The 18,476-nt window shown below is 55.0% G+C and overlaps 2 protein-coding genes across 2 annotated transcripts; both read right to left on the bottom strand.

The window, feature by feature from the left end:
• Positions 1-1,289: 1,289 nt before the first annotated feature.
• Positions 1,290-4,564, bottom strand: LOC126059707 (cytochrome P450 26A1). The gene is made up of 7 exons (XM_049855608.1): positions 4,376-4,564; positions 3,970-4,194; positions 3,431-3,721; positions 3,177-3,335; positions 2,585-2,719; positions 1,890-2,042; positions 1,290-1,631 (listed from the first exon to the last, which is right to left on the bottom strand). The coding sequence occupies exons 1-7, from the start codon at positions 4,562-4,564 to the stop codon at positions 1,290-1,292; spliced, it is 1,494 nt and encodes a 497-aa protein (XP_049711565.1).
• A 4,639-nt stretch (positions 4,565-9,203) lies between these two features.
• LOC126059850 (cytochrome P450 26C1) lies at positions 9,204-17,951 on the bottom strand. The gene is made up of 6 exons (XM_049855852.1): positions 17,748-17,951; positions 16,952-17,176; positions 16,220-16,495; positions 14,650-14,805; positions 11,943-12,272; positions 9,204-9,581 (listed from the first exon to the last, which is right to left on the bottom strand). Exons 1-6 carry the CDS (start codon positions 17,949-17,951, stop codon positions 9,204-9,206), a joined length of 1,569 nt encoding a protein of 522 aa, XP_049711809.1.
• Between the last annotated feature and the right edge of the window lie 525 nt (positions 17,952-18,476).

Raw genomic sequence — 18,476 nt, 5'->3', positions numbered from 1 at the left:
CCTCATTAAAAAAAAAAAAAAAAAAAAAATCTCATCTTTAAAACAGAGACACTATAAGGTTATTATAAGTCATGACCAGTTATTATGTAAACACCCCTTAAAAATCAGAGGAGTTCAACAATAATTATAAAGCAAAGCTAAAAACTGAAGTCAGGAGGAACATGTAACCAATTGTAGACAGAACCCTTTTCAAACACCTATTTAAGACCACCCGGTTTCAGCCCCATTGCCAAATTCTCAAATTGTAATGAAAAATTTAAAATCCCAAACCTACAAGCCATCAGAGGTTTAGTAAGCAGATTGTGCCGTTTCAAAACTGAAAATGCTTGCATAAGCAAGTCACTGAGGCTAACCTTTCTGGATTGAGAGTCTGGCCTTCGGTTCAGAACGTAGCTATGCCAGGGTCAGAATTGTGACAAAACTGCGCTTTCACGGAGGTTAGCCAAGGTTCACAGGGTCATGACTGGGCCATTTTATCAGTCAAGTCAGGCTAACACCCTATTGCCTGGGACAGATAAAAACTTTATCTATCAGTTTGCTAAATCTACTCTTCCTGTCTTATTTTGAATAAAGAAACCTGGATTGGCTTATCTGAACCAGAGAGGGGTCTTTCCCAATACTGTTTTTATCTGCAACCTCAAAGTAAAGGTGACACACTGATGATATTTTTTTACCTCGTTTTCATCAATAACTGCCCGTAATTGCAGTGACTGGCTTTATCTGACCTAAAACCAGTTAACATTGGAAAACAGCTCTGGCACTACCCAACCACATGGATTTATTGTATCTATTAAGTGGTGGGTGGGCTGGAGTATTATATTAGAAAACAATAGTTCTCAGAGTGGTACCTTTTCAGATTCATCTTTCCCTAAAGGAGAACAATCAAAAATACATATGTAATTAGCTTTTTGATAGATTTTTCTCCAAATCGGGATTCTAAATCACAGAAAAATTTATAAAGTTACCTTTGAAAATAGATAGGCACCGAAGACAAATAAACCCATGTAGACATTTAGAAACCTGGTTAATACACTAAGGACAAATATTAAGCTGATACATTTTCCCTGAAAGGAATTTTAAAGGCACGAAAAGCGCCTTAGAAATTTACTTTATTTGGAAATTATATGAATTCATTATTTTAATATTCGAAGACTGTAGTACTATAGTAGAGACACATAAATATTATAATATATGTTTAGGAATTAAATACAATAAACTCAGCAGACAACACTACATAAAAACTCATAGGTACACTTCCAATAAGTCTGAGGTTTGGGCATTCACGCGGATCAGATTTCACCCTGGAAACGGGTGAATCTTGCAGGGAGATTGTCCACAGGGTACACGGTGGGACTCGTTTTCATTGTAGGCGGTCCATTTAGAAGCCGCCAGTCACAATGCCTGGCCAGCTCCACTGTAAATATTTTGAGAAGAATTTTTGCAAATTCTTTGCCTACACAGCTCCTAAGGCCTCCTCCGAATGGAATGAAGCTGAACCTGGATGCATCTTCTGGGTGAGGCGGCATAAATCGGTCAGGATTAAATTCCTCCTTGTTGGTGAAGATGTCTGCCACATCGTGAGTATCACAGATGCTATAGATAACATTCCAGCCCTTGGGAATCTGGTATCCCTGCAAAAGATTATGAAGTCCCGTGAGCTGACAAACTGGAATTTAACTTTCAACAACAAAAAAGCTATCACTGATGACCTTTAGTGAATTATGAGTAAAAAGAGACAGTGAGACCTTCAACTGGCTGAAACATGTGCCCACGTGGCCTAAGACAATGTTATCAAAAGCATAAGGGATTTAAGCCAATGCACAGAGAAGCAAGGGGAGGGTTAAAGCCATAACAGAAGAGGGGAGGAGAGAGAGAAACTTTCAACTTACATTCAATTCAAAAGTCTTAAGAGCAACCCGAAACCCTCCTGGAACTGGCGGATTCAGTCGAAGGGTCTCCTTAATCACACACCCAATGTATTTAAGCTGTTCCAAAATTTCCATGTCCAACTTGTTGTCTTGATTGCTCTTGCAAAGTAAACCCTATCAAAACAGTCATTCAGGGGTGAAAGGTGATTCTGTGCTCCAATGAAATCAGCCCAGCAGACTAAACAGAGCATAAGTGGCCAGGAAACCCAAAAGGGAAAGCATGAGGGGGAACAGTGAACAGCCAGTGACCATTGGCCTCTACCCCTCTGCCCAAATCCATTATCTATTTACTATTCCAGAGGAATGCTGCTGGCCAGTTAGAATCGACAAGCCTCTCCCCCATCTCCACCACCCATACTGATCCGAGTTCCCTGTTCATGTCATTGAATACACAAATCCCAGAAAATGGAAACTATCTGAAATCTCCAAGGTTCTGCAAAATGGGAAAGGGGGAAATCCAAGGCGGTGGGATCACAGCTCAAGATTCCTATCCTCTGATTCACAAAGCCAATTCTCTTTCCCACCGGCCCACCCACCCCTTGGCTCTGCACTTTCAAAATACTCAGCGAACCCAGCACACTTGCTTAGTATTTGGAAGTAGGCGAGGAAGCAACTGAATTTCCTAAGCTAATAGGACGCTCCCAGAGTCCCCTTACCTTACTCTTAAGTTCCTCTCGCACTTTCTGGAGAACATGGGGGTAGAGTCCCAGGTAAGTGATCAGAGACGTGGCGGCACTGGCAGTGGTTTCATGCCCTCCAAAAAGGAGTTCGGTTGAAGATTGTTTTAGTGCCTAAGAATGGAATTAAGATGAACGCTTTTACAGAAAGGATATGTTTGCCTGCAGTTTTACACAGCAATTACTCAGAACCGGAATGAGCGTTCTAGAAGGAAGACAAGAAGGGCTAAAAGTTTTGCTGACAGAGAAAGTCAAGAAAAGCGTTATCTTTAATACCCGAAAGACCAATTTCTTAACTGGTAGAATTTAGCAAAATTTACACTTGGCAAATTCTACCGTTGCCCTTGAAAACCTGGGGGGGCGAGGGGACCCCTTCTCGTTCCTCTATAGCCTCTTCTGCAGCTCTCCTGACCCTGGTCTCTCAACCTTCAGGGTCCCATCGCCGGAGTCTATGCAGACTGCCCACTGCGGGAAGCAGGGCCCCATGTAGACGTCTCCAGTACCCCGAGAACCATCCTTGGAGAGCCAGGGGGTCAAAGTATGCGGTGCCGCTCCGGAAGCCAACACTCACCTGCATGTCCAGCCGCTCTCCCCTCTCCCAAGAGTGTTCGATCAACAGCTGCAGCGCGTCTTTGCAGCCCCTACCAGCCTCGACCGCTCGCAGTCGGCAGATCTTGGAGCGGATGTTTTCCTCGATGCGCGCATGGATGAGGTTCCGCGCCTTCATACCCTAAGTACAGAGAGCGCGCGGTGGTGAGCAGACGCCCGGCTCTAGTGCCCCGCACCGCTGCGTCCCTAGTTCCGCACTGAACGTGCAGCCCTTACCCGGTACAGCCCGCTAAAGGGCACGTCGATGGGCAACGAGAAGAGGTTGCGGGTCATCTCCTCAAAGGCCTCCACCAGTTGCTCCTCTGCGTCTCCGCCGCCTGACAGCCGAGGCTCACAGCCTAGGAGGATGCGCATGGCGATGCGAAACATAAGGCGCTTCACCTCGGGGTAGACCAGGAGGCCACGCTCACCACAGCTCAGCCAATGTTCAAGGCAATTGCCAACTTCTTCGGTGATCACTGGCACGTAGCACTGTAGCGCCTCGCGGCTGAAAGCCCGCATAATTACCTGAGCCCCGAGAACGGGAAAGCGTTAAAAAAAAGAAAAAAGAGAAGAGCCCCTTCCGCCCCTCTCCAGACACCCCCAGCCCTACCAGACCCAAGGCGAGTCCCCGATGAGAAAGCTAAAATGGGGCTTGGGCAGGGTTCTAGGAGACGCTTCACGTTGCAAGCGCTCGCCCAGCATCTTCCCGTATGAAACTCTCCAGCGAATAGGGGCTCCCTCCGCGTCCAGGTGGCCACCGTTCCTGCCCTCACCTTTTTGCGCTGCTTGTGTGAGGAGTCGTGAAGGTTGGAGAGGCATCCGGAGCCCAGGATGGTGCGCACCGACGCCGGCCAGTGAACCGACACCAGCCGATGCTCCCCGAGCAAAATGCGCCGCACGTTGTCCGCGCCCATCACTCGCACCGTGGGCCGCCCGAACAGATGAGTCTTGTAGATGAAGCCGTATTTCCTGCGCTTCATCTGCAGGAACTTCCTCCTCTGCGAGAAGGCGGAGAGAGAGATGGGCGTGAGGGGGCGCCGGGGAGCGCCGCATCTCGGGCTAACCTTGCTCCTAGCGGCAGCACCCTCCTTCCCAGAGGCGCCTACCCAGGCTTCAGGGGAAGCCCGGAGCAGAGCCGGGCTCCGGGGAAGTGTCCTGACTCTCCCCAAGCTCCCTTACCTGCAGCACCATCTGCAGTGTTTCCCCAAAGAAAGGGAAACCCATAGTCCCTGGGGGCAAAGGGAGGGAGCAGCTGCGGTCGCGGGTGCTCACGCAGTACAGGTCCCAAAGTTTGATCGCTGCCAGGAAGAGCAGCAGCGGTAGCACGAAGGTGCAGAGCGCGCTAGCCAGCAGCGCGGGGAGTCCCATCGCTCGCCGCGACCTCCCGCGCCACCTGCCGCTGAAGCAAGCTCTCCCAAACCTGCCGCGCGCCCGCTTTATAGGCGGCCCAGGTTGCTGCCCACGTTACCTTGGTCAGACAAATTAGTTCACCCAAAGTTCATCCTTAATTGCGGATTGGGCCCCTGGCTCCTCCCCCCGCGAGGCGCTGCCCAAAATCTTTAACCGTTTGTTCCGCGCCCATGCAGAGGCGGCGGCGCGGCGGCTTTGCTCGGAACGCACCTCCTAGGGTGCTGGCCTACGAGCTGCCCGCCTCCCCCATTCAAGGTGTGTGGAGCTCCTAGACCGCCCTGCCGCCTAGGGGAGCAGGAACTCTAAGCCCTAGCCTTCCCAGGCAGTCTCCTTGGAATCCCTCCCGCCCGGTTAAACGAGCCGTCCCAGTCCAGGGCAGTCTTCACCGGCTTTGCATTTACAGGCGCCGGATGGGCTCCCTTCCACCTGCTGGGGAAGTGCGTTCTAGGATTGTCCAAGTGCTTCGCCCCATAGGTGGGGAAATTGAGGTCCAGAACGCAGAGCAAAAAGCAGGGCTCCCGACTCTTCCGAAGATCCCGCAGAAGAGCCCAAGGCGGGGGCCCAAGCGGGACTCGTGGGGAGTTAGGCATGACCCGCGGATGGTGAATCCCAGCTCCCCAGCTCCCGCAAGAGGGCCCGCACCCAAGAAGTCTTGGAAGGTCCTACTTAGGGTACAAGAGAACCTCCGGGTCCCTCGGGACTCCAGGTGCAACTCTGACCCCCAACTCTGACGTCCCAGTGGGGCACAGCAGGGACAATTCGTCCCCTGCTTCTTAATTACCTCCAGGCTCGGCTGGATTCCGAGGGCCCTGGCCCTAGATAGTAGGCAGCCAGATAGAGGGTCCTTAGCCCTGGCAGGAGATAGAGGAAGGAAAGCTCCCAGTCCCCGCTCTGTCTCTACTTGAGTGACCTTGGGCAAGTCATCAAATATCCTTGTGCCTGCTTCCTCCTCTTTAACATGGGAGCGACTATTCCCGGTCTGCCTACACTTTGGGGTAGTTGTGAATTCCCCGAAGGGGCCTCTGGTTGCAAATATTCCTCCGGTTCCAGGCACCCTAGGCTTTGTTACCAGGACCTCCTAGATGCAGACACACTGGAGCCTTCCTCTGCTCTTGCAGCTCAGACCCAGCTCAAAGCCACTGCCCCCACCCAGGTGGGAGGAGTGCTCGGCCCTCAATCCACACCTTTGCTGGCAGCTAATGGGAGGTTTGGGGGAATCCGCACTCGGATGTGGGTCTCCTGGCCTTTGCCCAACTACAAGCTGCAGCTACAGCCAATGCCTGGAGCCTCAGCACTGCGGGGAGCGCACATGCGCTCCCTGCTCCCCACTTGGCGGTGCCACACCTCTTTGGTCCAGTCAGGGCCACACGCTCCCTTGGTTAGGACGCCGAACGCACCAGCACCGCCGAAAACAAAACAGAATTGTGTACGTTTGTTTAAAATTGAACACCAGCTCTCTCAGGAGCACTCCACACGCCTTGGAAAGCGTCCTTGGCGATAGGAAGCTCTTTGACCCCAAGAGCTGTTAAAGACCTGGCCCTCTCGCGGTGTCTCGAAACTCAGCGGGGTCGGAAAATGTCCGCGGAGATTATAGGGACTCGCAAAGTCCGGGCGGTAGTCACTAGGGTGTGTTTCGGAGGCTCTGGAGAGGGGGTCTCTCCCACTGTCATTTCGCCTAATTATTTGGTGACTGTAAACAGTGCGAGCCAACCTCTGGGCACCGGCAGCAACTGGGGCGAGTAGCACCAGAGGTTATTCTCAGAAATCCCGGGCCCGCCTCTTTCTGGACAGTGCCTCTGACCAGTGAGCAAAGCTGGTGAGCAGAGGCGTGACCTGGGGCCCATTCCCAATCCTCCGGCCTGACCCGCCTGTGACCCCTGCAGACCGGACCGTGACATCCGAGTGAACTCTGCGAGGCCACCTCGCCAAGTTCAGCGTGCGCCGGGTCACAAGATGAGCCGGGCCTGCTCTCTGGAAATAGCCACAGGGGAAAAAAAATTATCTGCCCATCCAGACTCGCCGGGGCGTCCGGCAGGAAAGGATTAAACGGTAATGAGTGAAAGAAATCATTAAAGAACATTTTGAAGGGGAGGAGGGTGTCAATAAATTACCAGCCCAATAAGAGCTTTGATCTAGGAAGTTCTCCGAGCTTTCTTGTGTGGTGGTGGTTGGGAGGGAGGTTTGGTTCATTGGAAAACGAAATGTTCCCCAAAAGTTTACAAAACAGTCTCCCTGTTTCTAAGGGTTGGGGGAAGAGTTTCTTTTTCCTTGGGGAGCAAGATTGAGGACCCAGAGATAGACAGTAATCAAAGGAGCTAGAGCAGGGAAGCACCCCTCCCTGACCTTCCTACCTCTGGAACACACTCATTCCTGCCTCAGGGTTTCTATACCTGCTCTTCCCTCTGCTTGCGGTGCCCCTCCTCTGGGACGCCCGCCCTGGCTGGTTCCTTAGAAAGTTGAATGTCACCTCCTCAGAAAAGCCTTGCCTGTCCACCCAGTGGAGCTCAGCTCCCAGGCACTATTACCTGGCCTGTTTTATTGTCTTTACAGCACCTATCACCACCTGACAAATTCTTGCTCTGTTGTTTGCTCTTTTATTTGTCACCTCCTTCAAAAAAAAATTTTTTTTTCCAGCAGCACGTCAAGTCCAGGAGGGCAGGAACCACGCCTGCCGTACCCCAGCCGATTCCAAAGCTCCTAAAACCAGAGCTCATTTATTCTTGCTACTACTGAACATGGTGTATCAGTGGAAAATTAGTCACTCCTACAGGGGATTATAGTTAGTCCAGACGACAGAGCCGGTAAACCAGGTCTGCTGGAACCAGCTCGACTATCGTGGCTTCTGAGAGCCTCGCATCCGCCAAATTAAAATCAACCCGGAGGCCCGAGGCTGGAGATCCCAGCCGCCTCATTCAAACTCCTTGGCGCTTCTCCGGCCCGCTGCCGTCTCCTTGGCCTCAGGAGCGCCCTGAGGGCAGGCCATCGTCCTGCCCACCTTTGCTGCCTCTGGCGCCCGCCGAGTTCAGGGACTGGCGCCGGCCTGTGGGTGGCAGTAGTTGATGAATTGCCCTAGATGGGGGTTACCGCGATGTCAGCTGAGCTCGGAAGGGCCCGCTGCGCTCTTGAGCCACCGACCCTGTGCACGCCTGCTGCGTCCTCCCTTCCTTCTGGCCCCGGAATCCACCTTAAGCATAAGGTCAGGAGGGCACCGGCTTCCTTCTGGTTCACTAAGGGGTCAGCTCCGGCCTGAGTGGCAACTTTCCTGGTTCACCCCGTCATGTCCAGCCGCCTAGGCCTGTCGGAAAATGGGTGGCAGGTTGCAAGTGGGCTGCTGGGAATGGCGGAAAGACTCTGGGCTTTGATTTAAACACTGTAAGGAACCTCAGTGTTAGGCTGAGAGACAGCCCTTAAACCAAGCCAAGGATCACTACGAAAGGATAAAAGAGCTCAGTCTACATGGCTGCCATTGGTCCCGAGGCTGGGGCTGGGGTAAACTATGGGGTAGAGGAGCCCACTGGCTGCTGAGTCCAGGTGCCAGAGCCTGTTGCTGGCTCCCCAGGCAAGTCATTTTTCGTCGCTTGCTCCTCAGTTTATCCTCTGCAATAGAAAGGAGATCCCTGTAGCCAGCTACGGCGGAGACAATTCACCTCCCAGCGTCAGGACCCAGTCCTCTCTGGGCATTCCCTGGGGCGAGTCTTTCCCAGGGTCTCCTCTAACCTCCACCTTGTGCCTTCCCAGGGAGTAGCTGCCCAGCTAACCCTCTAGCCTCCTCCTTCAACCGCTGCCAGGAAACTTATTTCTTGGCCTTCCTATTTTTAGTACAAATATCCCAAACCTCTCTGATTATGTCTCAATCTCCATGAAAACAACCAGTCTTAGTCACCTCTCGGCTTGCTATTCTCTCTTGTATAAACGGGAAGATTAAACGCGTTCTTGAAGGAGTTTTTCTTTTAAGAAGTCGCCAGCAGAATCCGGTGGCGTTGAGCTGTTAAGAGCCCTGAAAGCTCCTGTCGTTCTGGGTTTCCGCTGAGCCCAGCAGAAGAGGCCCGGGCGCACGAACCCGGAGACCAGCTGCCTGTGGGCCTTCCGTTAGGCGCCCTCTCCCAGCCCAGGGTCGCACTCCCAGAGTGCCGGCTACCAGCAAGGGCTGCCAGATACTGCCGCCTACGCCGGGTCTCTGGGACTGTCTGCTAGGCGCAATCCTTCCCCTCCCCCCGCCCCTCGCGAGCCATGCGCCCTCCCGGGACTGGCTCCGGAAGGCGAGGCCCGGGTAGTTCCTAGTTGAGATCTGTTCCCTCCATTCTGCTTCGCTACCCTGGGAAGGGTTTAGGAGCTGGGCCCCTGGCTTTTCCTTCCTCAGGGCGCGGAGCGCAGGAGGCACCTTCATACCGGCCTCGGCGCTTCTCCCGCGCCGCGGCGGTGGCTCACAGCTTGCTCCCGCTCGGCCTCTTTCGGAGTCCAGCACAGAGACGCATTTGGTGAACGTTTGTTGAACCAGTGAGCAAGTGAGTAGCCGCAGGACCTAGCGCTGGGAAGCTGCAGGTGGGCTGCCCTGCATGTACGCCGCAGCCACTGGCCAAGACCGCAGCGCTGCGTGTCAGAGACGTAGCCCATCCGGCGCCGCCGAAGGCGCGAGCGGGTGGAAAAAGAGCTGCAGCCCGTCCACCGGGTGCAGGATGGGCACGGTTTGCATAGCCGGGAAGGCGGGCGTGGCCAGCTCCCAGCGCGCTGTGCGCACCAGCTCTACAGTGAGCAGCTGGAGCATCGCCTGTGCCAGCTCCTGGCCGAGGCAGCTACGCGCACCGCCGCCGAATGGGATGTAATGGAAGCGGCCCGCAGCTCCTCGCACATCATCGCGCGCCACACCGAAGCGCTCCGGGTCGAAGCCCTGGGGCGGGCTGCGGTACACTGCGGCGGTCTCGTGCGTGTCCCGGATGCTATACATCACGCTCCAGCCCTTGGGGATCTGGTAGCCCTGCGGGGAGGCGAGGAGACCGTCCTGACCAGGAGGCACTTGGGAACCCGGCAGAACCGACCCTCCACTCCAGGTGCATCAAACAGGCTTCCTACAACCGCAGGAACGCGCTACTGATCCGGAAGCCAGCAGGACGCCTAGCGTTCCAATCTCAGCTCCTTCTGTCTGTAGTTAGCTGTGTGATCTCGGGCTAGATACTCAGTTATCTCTGCGCCTCAGCGTCTTAACTGATAAAATGAGGACAAAAAAGCCGACTCTGTTGTTGTGGGGATTGGAATAAAGGGTCTGGCACCTATATTAATGTTCAGCGAATGGGATCTATGAATATTTATGTCCCCGTGTTTTTTTTTTATGACATTAACTCAACAAGAAACAACTCCAACTCGTTGCCATCAAGTCGATTCCAACTCATAGCGACCCTATAGGACAGAGTAGAACTGTCCCGTAGAGTTTCCAAGGAGGACCTGGTGGATTCGAACTGCCGACCTTTTGGTTAGCAGCCGTACCACTTAACCACTACGCCACCAGGGTTTCCTGACGTTAGCTCAGGAGACCTAAATTCTGGTCTGCATCTACCTAAGTTCTAGTCCTGCTTGGGCGGGAACAACGCAAATGACAGGGACCCCAATTCCTTTATGGTCAGCTCAATTACAAAGCTCTTCTTTGCACTGAATTGAAAATTGCCTCCTAGTCCTTCCCACCCATTAAACAAAAAAACCAAACCGGTTGTGTCCAGCTGATTCCAACTCATGGCTATTCCACGTGTTACAGGGTAGAACTGCTCCGCAGGGTTTTCTTAGCTGTAATCTTTACAAGAGTAAATTGCCAGGACTTTCTTCCGTGGTGCGACTGGGTGGGTTCAAACTACCAGCCTTTAGGTTAGCAGCCTAGAGCAAACGTTTGCATCACCCAGGGACCTTCCCACCTATTAGCTAGCTGGTCACTAACGTTCAGATCTGGTAGCCACACTTTAAGAAGGTGAGAATTAACCTGAGGAGTCCTTAAAATGTTGGGAGGCAGTTTTCATGGTCCCTCTCCATCTCCCAGCTTTTAAAATCATTCTTCTTTCAGGCCTGGTTTCTAACCCCCTATCTATCCTGTTACCCTCCTCTCAACTGGCTTCAGGGTGTCGAGTCAGAGTTTCTCAACAGGTGGACCGAACGTTTTGGAATCACCTAAGTAGTGCTCTCTCTTCTTTGGACTCAGTTTTCCCATCTGTCAAGTGGGGGTGGCTAAGATCTTGTCCCCAGCCCCCACCCTGCATGGTCTGTGCTCTTCTCCCTCTGTTTCCTTGAGGGCTTGTTGGGCGTACTAGTGCCTGCAGAATGAAGTCTGAATTCCTAGACAAAGCATTTGAGACACTTCTAGACATCTCACTGATCCTCCTACTTTAGCCTGGGCTGTTCCCTGTCTCTGGTGCACTGTTCCCATGCCAACCCTTCCCTGCCCCAGTTCAAAGGCCAGCTTTCAAAATGTCTTCCGTGTCCTACAGCACAGTTTGGGATGAAGCTGCCAGCCCTCTCTCCACCTCCAGCTCCTTGAGGACAGAATCCTGGTCCCTTTGGTGCCCCTGCAATGTGCCACGGATGTTTGCTGTTTAAATTGTCAGGGAAGGAGGTGCCCACACTCTGCCTAGAGCCTCCCAGCGACCAAGCTCGGTGTTCTGGACTCAGGACTACAGGCAAACATCATCAGTTCAGCAGCGAAAGGGCGCCACTGTCCGATGCACCCGCCGTGCGACACAGCCCCAGCCCCACCTGGAGTGTCAGAGCCGGAAAGGACTAAAACAGCCTCTTTCCAGAGGGTAAACTGAGGCCCAAGGTGGGAAGGAAACCGTCCAAGGTCATACAGAGATGGACCTTAACCTTGTCCAGCCCCAGCCAATCTGATTGGACCATTAAGAGATTCTATCCCATATTTTAATTGCTGCGCTTCCCTGGAATCCGGCCTGTGCTGGGACCTAGACAGGTAACAGAGATCGGTTTCTTGATCCTGTGAGGGAGCCAGAGGGTGGGGTACAGGCTATACTGGGGGACTCTCTTTGTTCCTCACGTAGACTGGCTGGCTGGGGCGGGGTTTGCTCAGGAAAAAAGTATGCTTTTGTTCTAACTTTTGTTGATGACCCCGGCCACTCCAAAAGGGTCCTTAACCCTGACGGTTCACCGAGCGCTAGGTTTCACGCCCCGCAACCCGAGATCCTGGGAGATGGAGCTCGATTCGGCCCCCTCTACTAGCGGGAAAGCCAAGGCTCTGAGAGAGGAAGGGGAGAGACCTCGCCGTCCTAACCCCACAGCTCGCCCCAACCGCGGCCCGGCAGCAGGTGGCTGGAGGCCGGCGGCGGGATGGGCGCGGCGCACTTACGTCGAGCTCGAAGGTGCGCAGTGCTGTGCGGTAGCCCCCGGACACCGGCGGCAGGAGGCGCAGCACCTCCTTGACCACGCAGTCGATGTAGCGCAGACGGCCCAGAGCCGCAAGGCTGAGGTCCGGCTCGCAGCCGCAGTCGGGGCGGAGCCCTGCGCAGCCCCCAGCGGCCCCGGGCGCACAGCCGCACCCGCGCTCCAGCCCCTGCTCCGCAAGCTCCTGCCGGATCTTGGCGATGGCTGTCGGGTGCTGCAGTAGCAGCAGGACGAGGGACGTGCTCGCACTGGCCGTGGTGAAGAAGGCGGCGAAGAGCAACTCCACAGCCGACTCCTGCAAGATAGCCCGGGCGGCGCTCAGACCCCGTCAGCGGAGTTACCTGAGGCCCTGAACCGACGGCCCCATGGCTGGGGCGCAAAGGGCCCCACATTTACCAATGAGCAAAAGCGGGCGAGCCGGGACTAGCTACCGTGGCGGCTGCGAGTTGACCGAATCCCAAGTCTGCCACTTGGGAAAGTCACATGTGGCAACATGGGAAAAACAGGATCTATTCACTTGTCTTGGGAGGATTCCGAAAGAGAATGCTAGGAACTTATTCTGTGCACTATTCTTAGTGCTTTAAATACATTCACTTATTTAAATCTCATCTCAACTCTGAGGCACAATTACTGTCCTCTTTGTACAGGTTCGGACACTGAGGCATGGAGAGGTTGTCTCATGCAAAGGTTCCTACAGCTGGTATTCCCAGCAATCAGGCCTCCGGTGCCCAGTGCTCTTAACCACCTCAGGGTGCTGCCTTCAACACCACTTGGGTGTCCTGTTAATGACCGCAGACGGACGGATGGACAGCGGCAGCAGCGGCAGCAGCGCCAGCCGCGCACCAAAGCGCATCATGACTTCAGGTTTCCAGGCTGACTGAAGTGGTCTCAGTGAGTGGCCAAGCCTCTTCCTCTCCAGCCCTGCTCAGGAAGGGCAGAGGTGGGACCTGGTGGCTTTTATCCTCCAGACTCCAGCCCTCACTCCCTGCCTGTGTCCTCCCAGGTCTCCGTGTCTTCCTTTCTAGCCCCCACAGGTCGGAGTTTTTACAGTGATTATGTGGTCATAGGATGAATGTGTACCTCTCCTCCTTGCACCAAGGGCCCAACCCACCCATTGCTGGAGAGTCGATTCCCACTCATAGCGCCCCCTACAGGAGAGAGGAGGGTTTCCAAGGCTGGAATCTTTACAGAAGTAGGCTGCCACATCCTTCCCACGCCGGGGCTGGTGGGTTTGAACCGCCAGCCTTTCCGTTAGCAGCCAAGTGCTTTAACCACTGCACCACCAGGACTCATTACCTAAAGGGCATGGGCAGGGTTTTGCCCACGGCTGTATCCTCCAGCCCCAGCACAGAGCCTGGCACCAAATAGGTACACAATAAAATTTGTAGAATGAATTCGAGGCCAAAAGTGCCCGCCCTGTATCAGACAAGATGGAGAGTCAGGATGGAGACCCTGGGGCCCCGATGGCCTCCTTAGCCTGCCACTGACATCGAGGCCAGAACTGAAAATTCTCGATCACTGGGTCCCTTCCTGAGAACCTGGAAGGTGTTGGCACTGGTTACCCTCTTCTCAGCCCTGCCAAGGCAAAGGGACCATCCATGCCTTTCGATACCAGTCCCCTTCACAGCTCAGATGTCCCATCCACCTGCTCCTTCTAACTCGCTTGACTCCTCTCAACTTTACAACACTGAGGAGTCAGGATAGAGATTATTAGCCCCATTCTCAGAGGAGAAACTAAGGCTGAGCCCTACTCTTTCAGTAGCTGCTGGTTGGAAAGGGGAAAATGAGGCCCAGAATTAGGAATTGCTTACAGGGCTGAGGTCTTCCCATATGTAATTTTCCCCATCCTTCCATGTCTCTACTGTTTTGCAGGTTCTTGAGCAAGTCCTAGGGCCACTCAAAGGCTTCCCTCCTTTCTTCCTGCGTGTGTTCTATGTCTAGAGAACCAAAAGTTGTTGTTGAGTCAATTCCAACTTATGGGGACCTTACATGTGTCAGAGTAGAACTGTGCTCCACTGGGGTTTTCAAAGGCTAATTTTTGGGCTGTAAATCACCAGGCCTTTCTTCTGAGGTACCCCGGGTGGACTCAAACCACGAAGCTTTTGGTTAGCAGCTAAGCATGTTAACAATTTGCAACATGGAGGAGTCGTAATTCTCCAGAAGATTTTGCAGTGGCAAAACAGTCAGATAGAGGTCATGGGCATTAAAAAACCAGATGCCAAGGTGGCTCATGGAAGAAGAGTGTTGATTTAGGGGGGAAGGGGGCGCTTCAAGGAGGATGTGCAGTTTGACTCTGAGCCCCTTAGGGTTTAGAGAGGGAAGAAGTGAAGAGGCTTCAGAGTCAATGAAACAGCAGAGGGAGCTGCATGAATGGCAGAGAAGGCGAGGGGAGTGTTTGTGGCCAGAACCTGTAAGGAGGCTAATGCTAGGATTCTTACTTCAACCCTTCTACTCAGGGTCCTAGAGAAAGGCAAAGACTGGCCAAGGCCACACAGCTAATGGGTGTAGCTGAGCCAAGACTGGAACCCAGGTCTCCTCTTTCTGCTCATCCTGAGGAGTGCCTGTGGTTCGGAGTGGGGCCAAACAGGATGTGGCTCTGGGGCAGCAGCATATGTGTAAAGACCTGCTGGGAACAAAGAAAAGGGAGGAGAGCCCTCCCTCCCACCACCTACCTTCAGTTCCTGCACTGAGAGCTCATGGCCAAGTTCCCTGGCACTGTGGACAATAAGGTCGAGGGCATCACCTGGCTCCTCAGCTTTGTCCTCACGAAGTTTCTCTGCAATGGCCTCCTCCAGGTGCTGATGCAGCTGGTCCCGAGCCCGGATGCCCTGATGGGCAGGAAGAGAAGGGAGGTGGGGCAGGAAGGCTCAGGGGGCCAGGCTTGGGCACCTACCCAAAAAGCTTTCCAGGGCTGTGCTGGCTCTGCCAAGGTCCGGGTGTTAACAGTCTTCTAGCCTAGCTTTTTGCCTGGCACTTAGTATGCGGTGCGGGCAAGAAGTTCAGGGAGCAAACACAAGCAAAAGCATGACTGGATCAGTTTGAGAAGCAGTGTAGTTGAGCACTTGGGTTTTGGAGCAAGAGAAAAGCTCGGTTCAAATCCTGCTTCTGCACCCCTACTAGCTGGGTGATTTTTAACCCACTAACCCACTGCCGTCGAGTCGATTCCGACTCATAGCGACCTTATAGGACAGAGTAGAACTGCCCCGTAGAGTTTCCAAGGAGCGCCTGGTGGATTCGAACTGCCGACCTTTTGGTTAGCAGCTGTAGCACTTAACCACTACGCCACCAGGGTTTCCAGGGTGATTTGGGGTAAGTCATTTAACCGCTCTGAGCCTCATTTTCTTCTTTATAAAAGGGGAGGGGGAGGGAATAATAACACTTTGCAGGCTGAGAGCATTGAATTAGACCATGTACCCAAGATGCTCAGTCCATAGCATTTAAAAACAAAACAAAAAAACCATTGCGGTAAGTCGATCCTGACTCATACGGACCCTATAGGACGAATAGAACTGCCCATAACATGCCCCTTTATAAAATCAAACACTTTGCGGTGGAGTTGATTCAGGCTCACAGCATGCCCCTTTATACATATCTATTATTTTTTATCCAGGTGACTGAAAACCTGGGAATAGGCACAGTGAGAAGCCCCAGAACAGGAGAAAAGGGGGGCGAGAAGGGGCCTTCTGGTTGCTCACTGGGCCTGTCTCTGAAGTGTAACAGGCCGCGGTTCTCTGATCGGAAACTAGCGGGCCCGGGGCCGTGGACTGGGAGCCGGCACCCACCCCTCTCCGATCCGTGCTGGCGCCGGGCTGGGCCAAGGGCGTGTGTGTGGCCCTCGCGCTCCCGCCGGTTCAGCAGCCACTGCTGCTTCCGAAGAGGTGCGAGAGGCGCGGCCGCGAGGCGCCGCTCTGGGGAGGAGCAGGGACCACTGGCTGGGCGCCCGAGACCGAGACCCAACCTCGGGAAGCCCGCGGTTGCTGGGGCTGGAGCGCGTACCCGCAGGCGGAGCGCAGACAAGGTTGTGGGGCCCACCCCCGGTCACACAATGAGTCAGGGCAGAAGCTGCCTCCGGCGCCCACCGCCACACTGTGCCTCCTCCTCACCCTGCACCATGCTTCTGCCCCCAGCAGAGGTGGGGTGCGGGGGGCGCCAAGGGTGTCTGGGAGGCCTTGGGCGCCGCGGAGCCCTGAGGGGAAGGTCTGGGGCCGCGACTCCGGCCTCTTCGAACCCGGGCGGGGGTACCTTGCGCAGGCCGCTGAAGGGCACATCCAGGGGCAACGAGAAGAGGTTCTCTACCAGCTGCTCGAAGGTCCGGGCCAGCTCCGCGCACTGTGCCTCGTCCAGAGGCAGCCCCAGTAGGATACAAGCAGCCATGCGGAAGGTGAGCGCTTTGGCTGCCTGGTAGACCGCAACAGGCTCGCGGGCCGCACACCACGAGCGCACCTCGCGCCGCAGCGCCCCCTGCAGGCGCGGCACATAGCGCTCTAGCGCCGCGCGGCTGAACACTCGCGCCAGGACCTGTGGGGAGAGCGGCGGCTCAGCGCTAGCCGTGGTCCGGCCTCCTCAGCTCCACCGTCCAGGAGGAGCCAGAAAGCCAATTTCGGTGCCTTCCTCCTCTTCAAGCAGCCGGGACCTGAACTCATTGGTTCTTGCTCAGCTATTCCCTTTTTTTCTGCTCTGACGTACAAAAAGCATCTCACATCCATCCAGGCTCCAACTGCTGCCTCCTCCAGGAAGGCTTCCCTGACCGCTATCCAGATCCGAGTTTCCAGTGCTTCTGGCATCATAGTCACAAAAGGTCAGAGCTGGAATGACCGTTTAGTCCCAGTCCTGGTCTTATAAACCGAAGCCCGAGAGGGTAAGGGACTGGCCCAACGTCACCCGCTCGTGTACCCTAACACCTGGCCCTAACGTGGTCCACCCGGGAACCGCAGGTCTGACGTCCCTAAGGCCCTTTCCCTGGCTTCCGCTCACCTTGCGCCGCCTCCGGTGCGGCTCGCCAACCGCGCCGAGTAGTGTGTGTGACCCCAGCAAGATGTGCGCGCTCTGCGGCCACTGGCTGCGCACCAGGCGGTGCTCGCCTAGTAGGATGGTGCGCACATTCTCGGCGCCACTCACGCGGATCACCGGCCTGCCCAGCAGGTGTGTCTTGAACACGGTCCCATAGCGCTCCCGGCGGGAGCTGTGGAAGCGCGAGCCCTGCGAGCGAGGCAGAGCGAGGCGGGCTGGGGCCGCGGGGCTTCCGCCGGACATCTGGCCCAGGCCTCCCAACTTCCCCTTTACGACAACCCCCTGCCCCAGGTTGTCGCGTTACTCTTCACAAAACACAAGTACAGGATTCCTGGACCTCACGACTACCCTATGGGAAATATAGATGCTTCTATATTGCCATTAGTGAGATGAGGAAACCAAGACTCAGAACGGGGCCTGGAGTGCCCAAAGGCTCATAGCTGGGACGCGCCCCTGGTTCCTGATTCTATGCTTGCAGGACACAGGACAACACAGTTCTCAGACCCTTTCTGTTCACTCTCGCGTTGTGTCGGGAAGAGTTTAAGTTGCACTGGGGGGACCCCAGTGATGCGCGGTCTTGCAGCCCCCTCGAGGGGGCAGGGGGCAACTGGGCAAAGGCGAGGGCTGTGCTGAGCTCCCTGAAGCTCTGGGCGATTGGAAGGGACTGGCTAAGAACCCTGAGAGCATCAAGGAGGAGAGTCCAGCGGGAGCTCGGGAAGAAGGGGCCAGACTGGGGTGCGGGGAAAAGGGGACTGCTCACCTGAACTAACCAGTGCAGAGTTTCGCCAAAGAAGGGCCAACCCATGGAGCCCTTGGGCAGGGGCAGGGCGCAGGCCCGGTCCCGGCTCAGCGTCCAGCGGAGAGTCCAGAGGTGCTGGGTCAGGCTGAGCAGCAGGCCAGCGCACAGGAGAGCGGCGCCCGCCGCTCCAAGCACCGACAGACAGCACAGCCCCCAGGGGAACATCGCGAGCTTACCGGTGCCAGGCCGCTTAGAGCGCAGACAGTATGAGTTGGGGCGCTGGTAGTGCGCAGTGCTCACCTGTTCGGTCAGAAAAAAGCCTGGGGTTTGGGGACCAAGTCTGAGATTCACAATCTCCGACAAGGAGGACTCTATCAACAGACCGGCAGTGGAAGGTGCTGTGACTGTGCCCTCTTTGAGAAGATGCCTTCCTAGAGGCCGGTGAGCTCAGGACACGTCGCAGAATTCGACAGCTCCCAGGCCAAAATGCCAGTCCCTTGCAGGGAGGTGCCAGCTGCCTAGAGACCTCTCACGCCGGTCAATCGGTCAGCCGTGGGTACCTCCCACCTCCTCCTCCTCCAAGCTTCCACACTCAAAAATGCCCCTTCCCGAGCCCGGCCAGCACTCTACGGATACCAGCAGCTAGAGAGGGCAAAAAGAGGAACAACTCACGGGCGCTGCCAGCCTGGGCTGCAACCACCGGGGCTGCAGACCCCCACCCCGCCTTCCTCTCTTCTCCAGTCGTTTAAC

This window comes from Elephas maximus, chromosome 16 (assembly GCF_024166365.1).
Source record: "Elephas maximus indicus isolate mEleMax1 chromosome 16, mEleMax1 primary haplotype, whole genome shotgun sequence".
NCBI lineage: Eukaryota > Metazoa > Chordata > Mammalia > Proboscidea > Elephantidae > Elephas > Elephas maximus.
This window is presented reverse-complemented; position numbering and strand designations above follow the sequence as displayed.

What these genes read in the sequence shown, in the direction of transcription:
- LOC126059707 (XM_049855608.1), bottom strand. Translation starts at nt 4,564, where the DNA reads ATGGGACTCCCCGCGCTGCTGGCTAGCGCGCTCTGCACCTTCGTGCTA. An exon ending in GAGAGCGGCTGGACATGCAG is followed by an intron (nt 2,720 to 3,176) that starts GTGAGTGTTGGC and finishes TTCCATTCTTAG; the next exon opens with GCACTAAAACAATCTTCAAC. An exon ending in GAGAGGAACTTAAGAGTAAG is followed by an intron (nt 2,043 to 2,584) that starts GTAAGGGGACTC and finishes CTGTTTTGATAG; the next exon opens with GGTTTACTTTGCAAGAGCAA.
- LOC126059850 (XM_049855852.1), bottom strand. Translation starts at nt 17,951, where the DNA reads ATGTTCCCCTGGGGGCTGTGCTGTCTGTCGGTGCTTGGAGCGGCGGGC. An exon ending in CGCACCGGAGGCGGCGCAAG is followed by an intron (nt 16,496 to 16,951) that starts GTGAGCGGAAGC and finishes CTCTCCCCACAG; the next exon opens with GTCCTGGCGCGAGTGTTCAG. An exon ending in TCTCAGTGCAGGAACTGAAG is followed by an intron (nt 12,273 to 14,649) that starts GTAGGTGGTGGG and finishes GCTATCTTGCAG; the next exon opens with GAGTCGGCTGTGGAGTTGCT.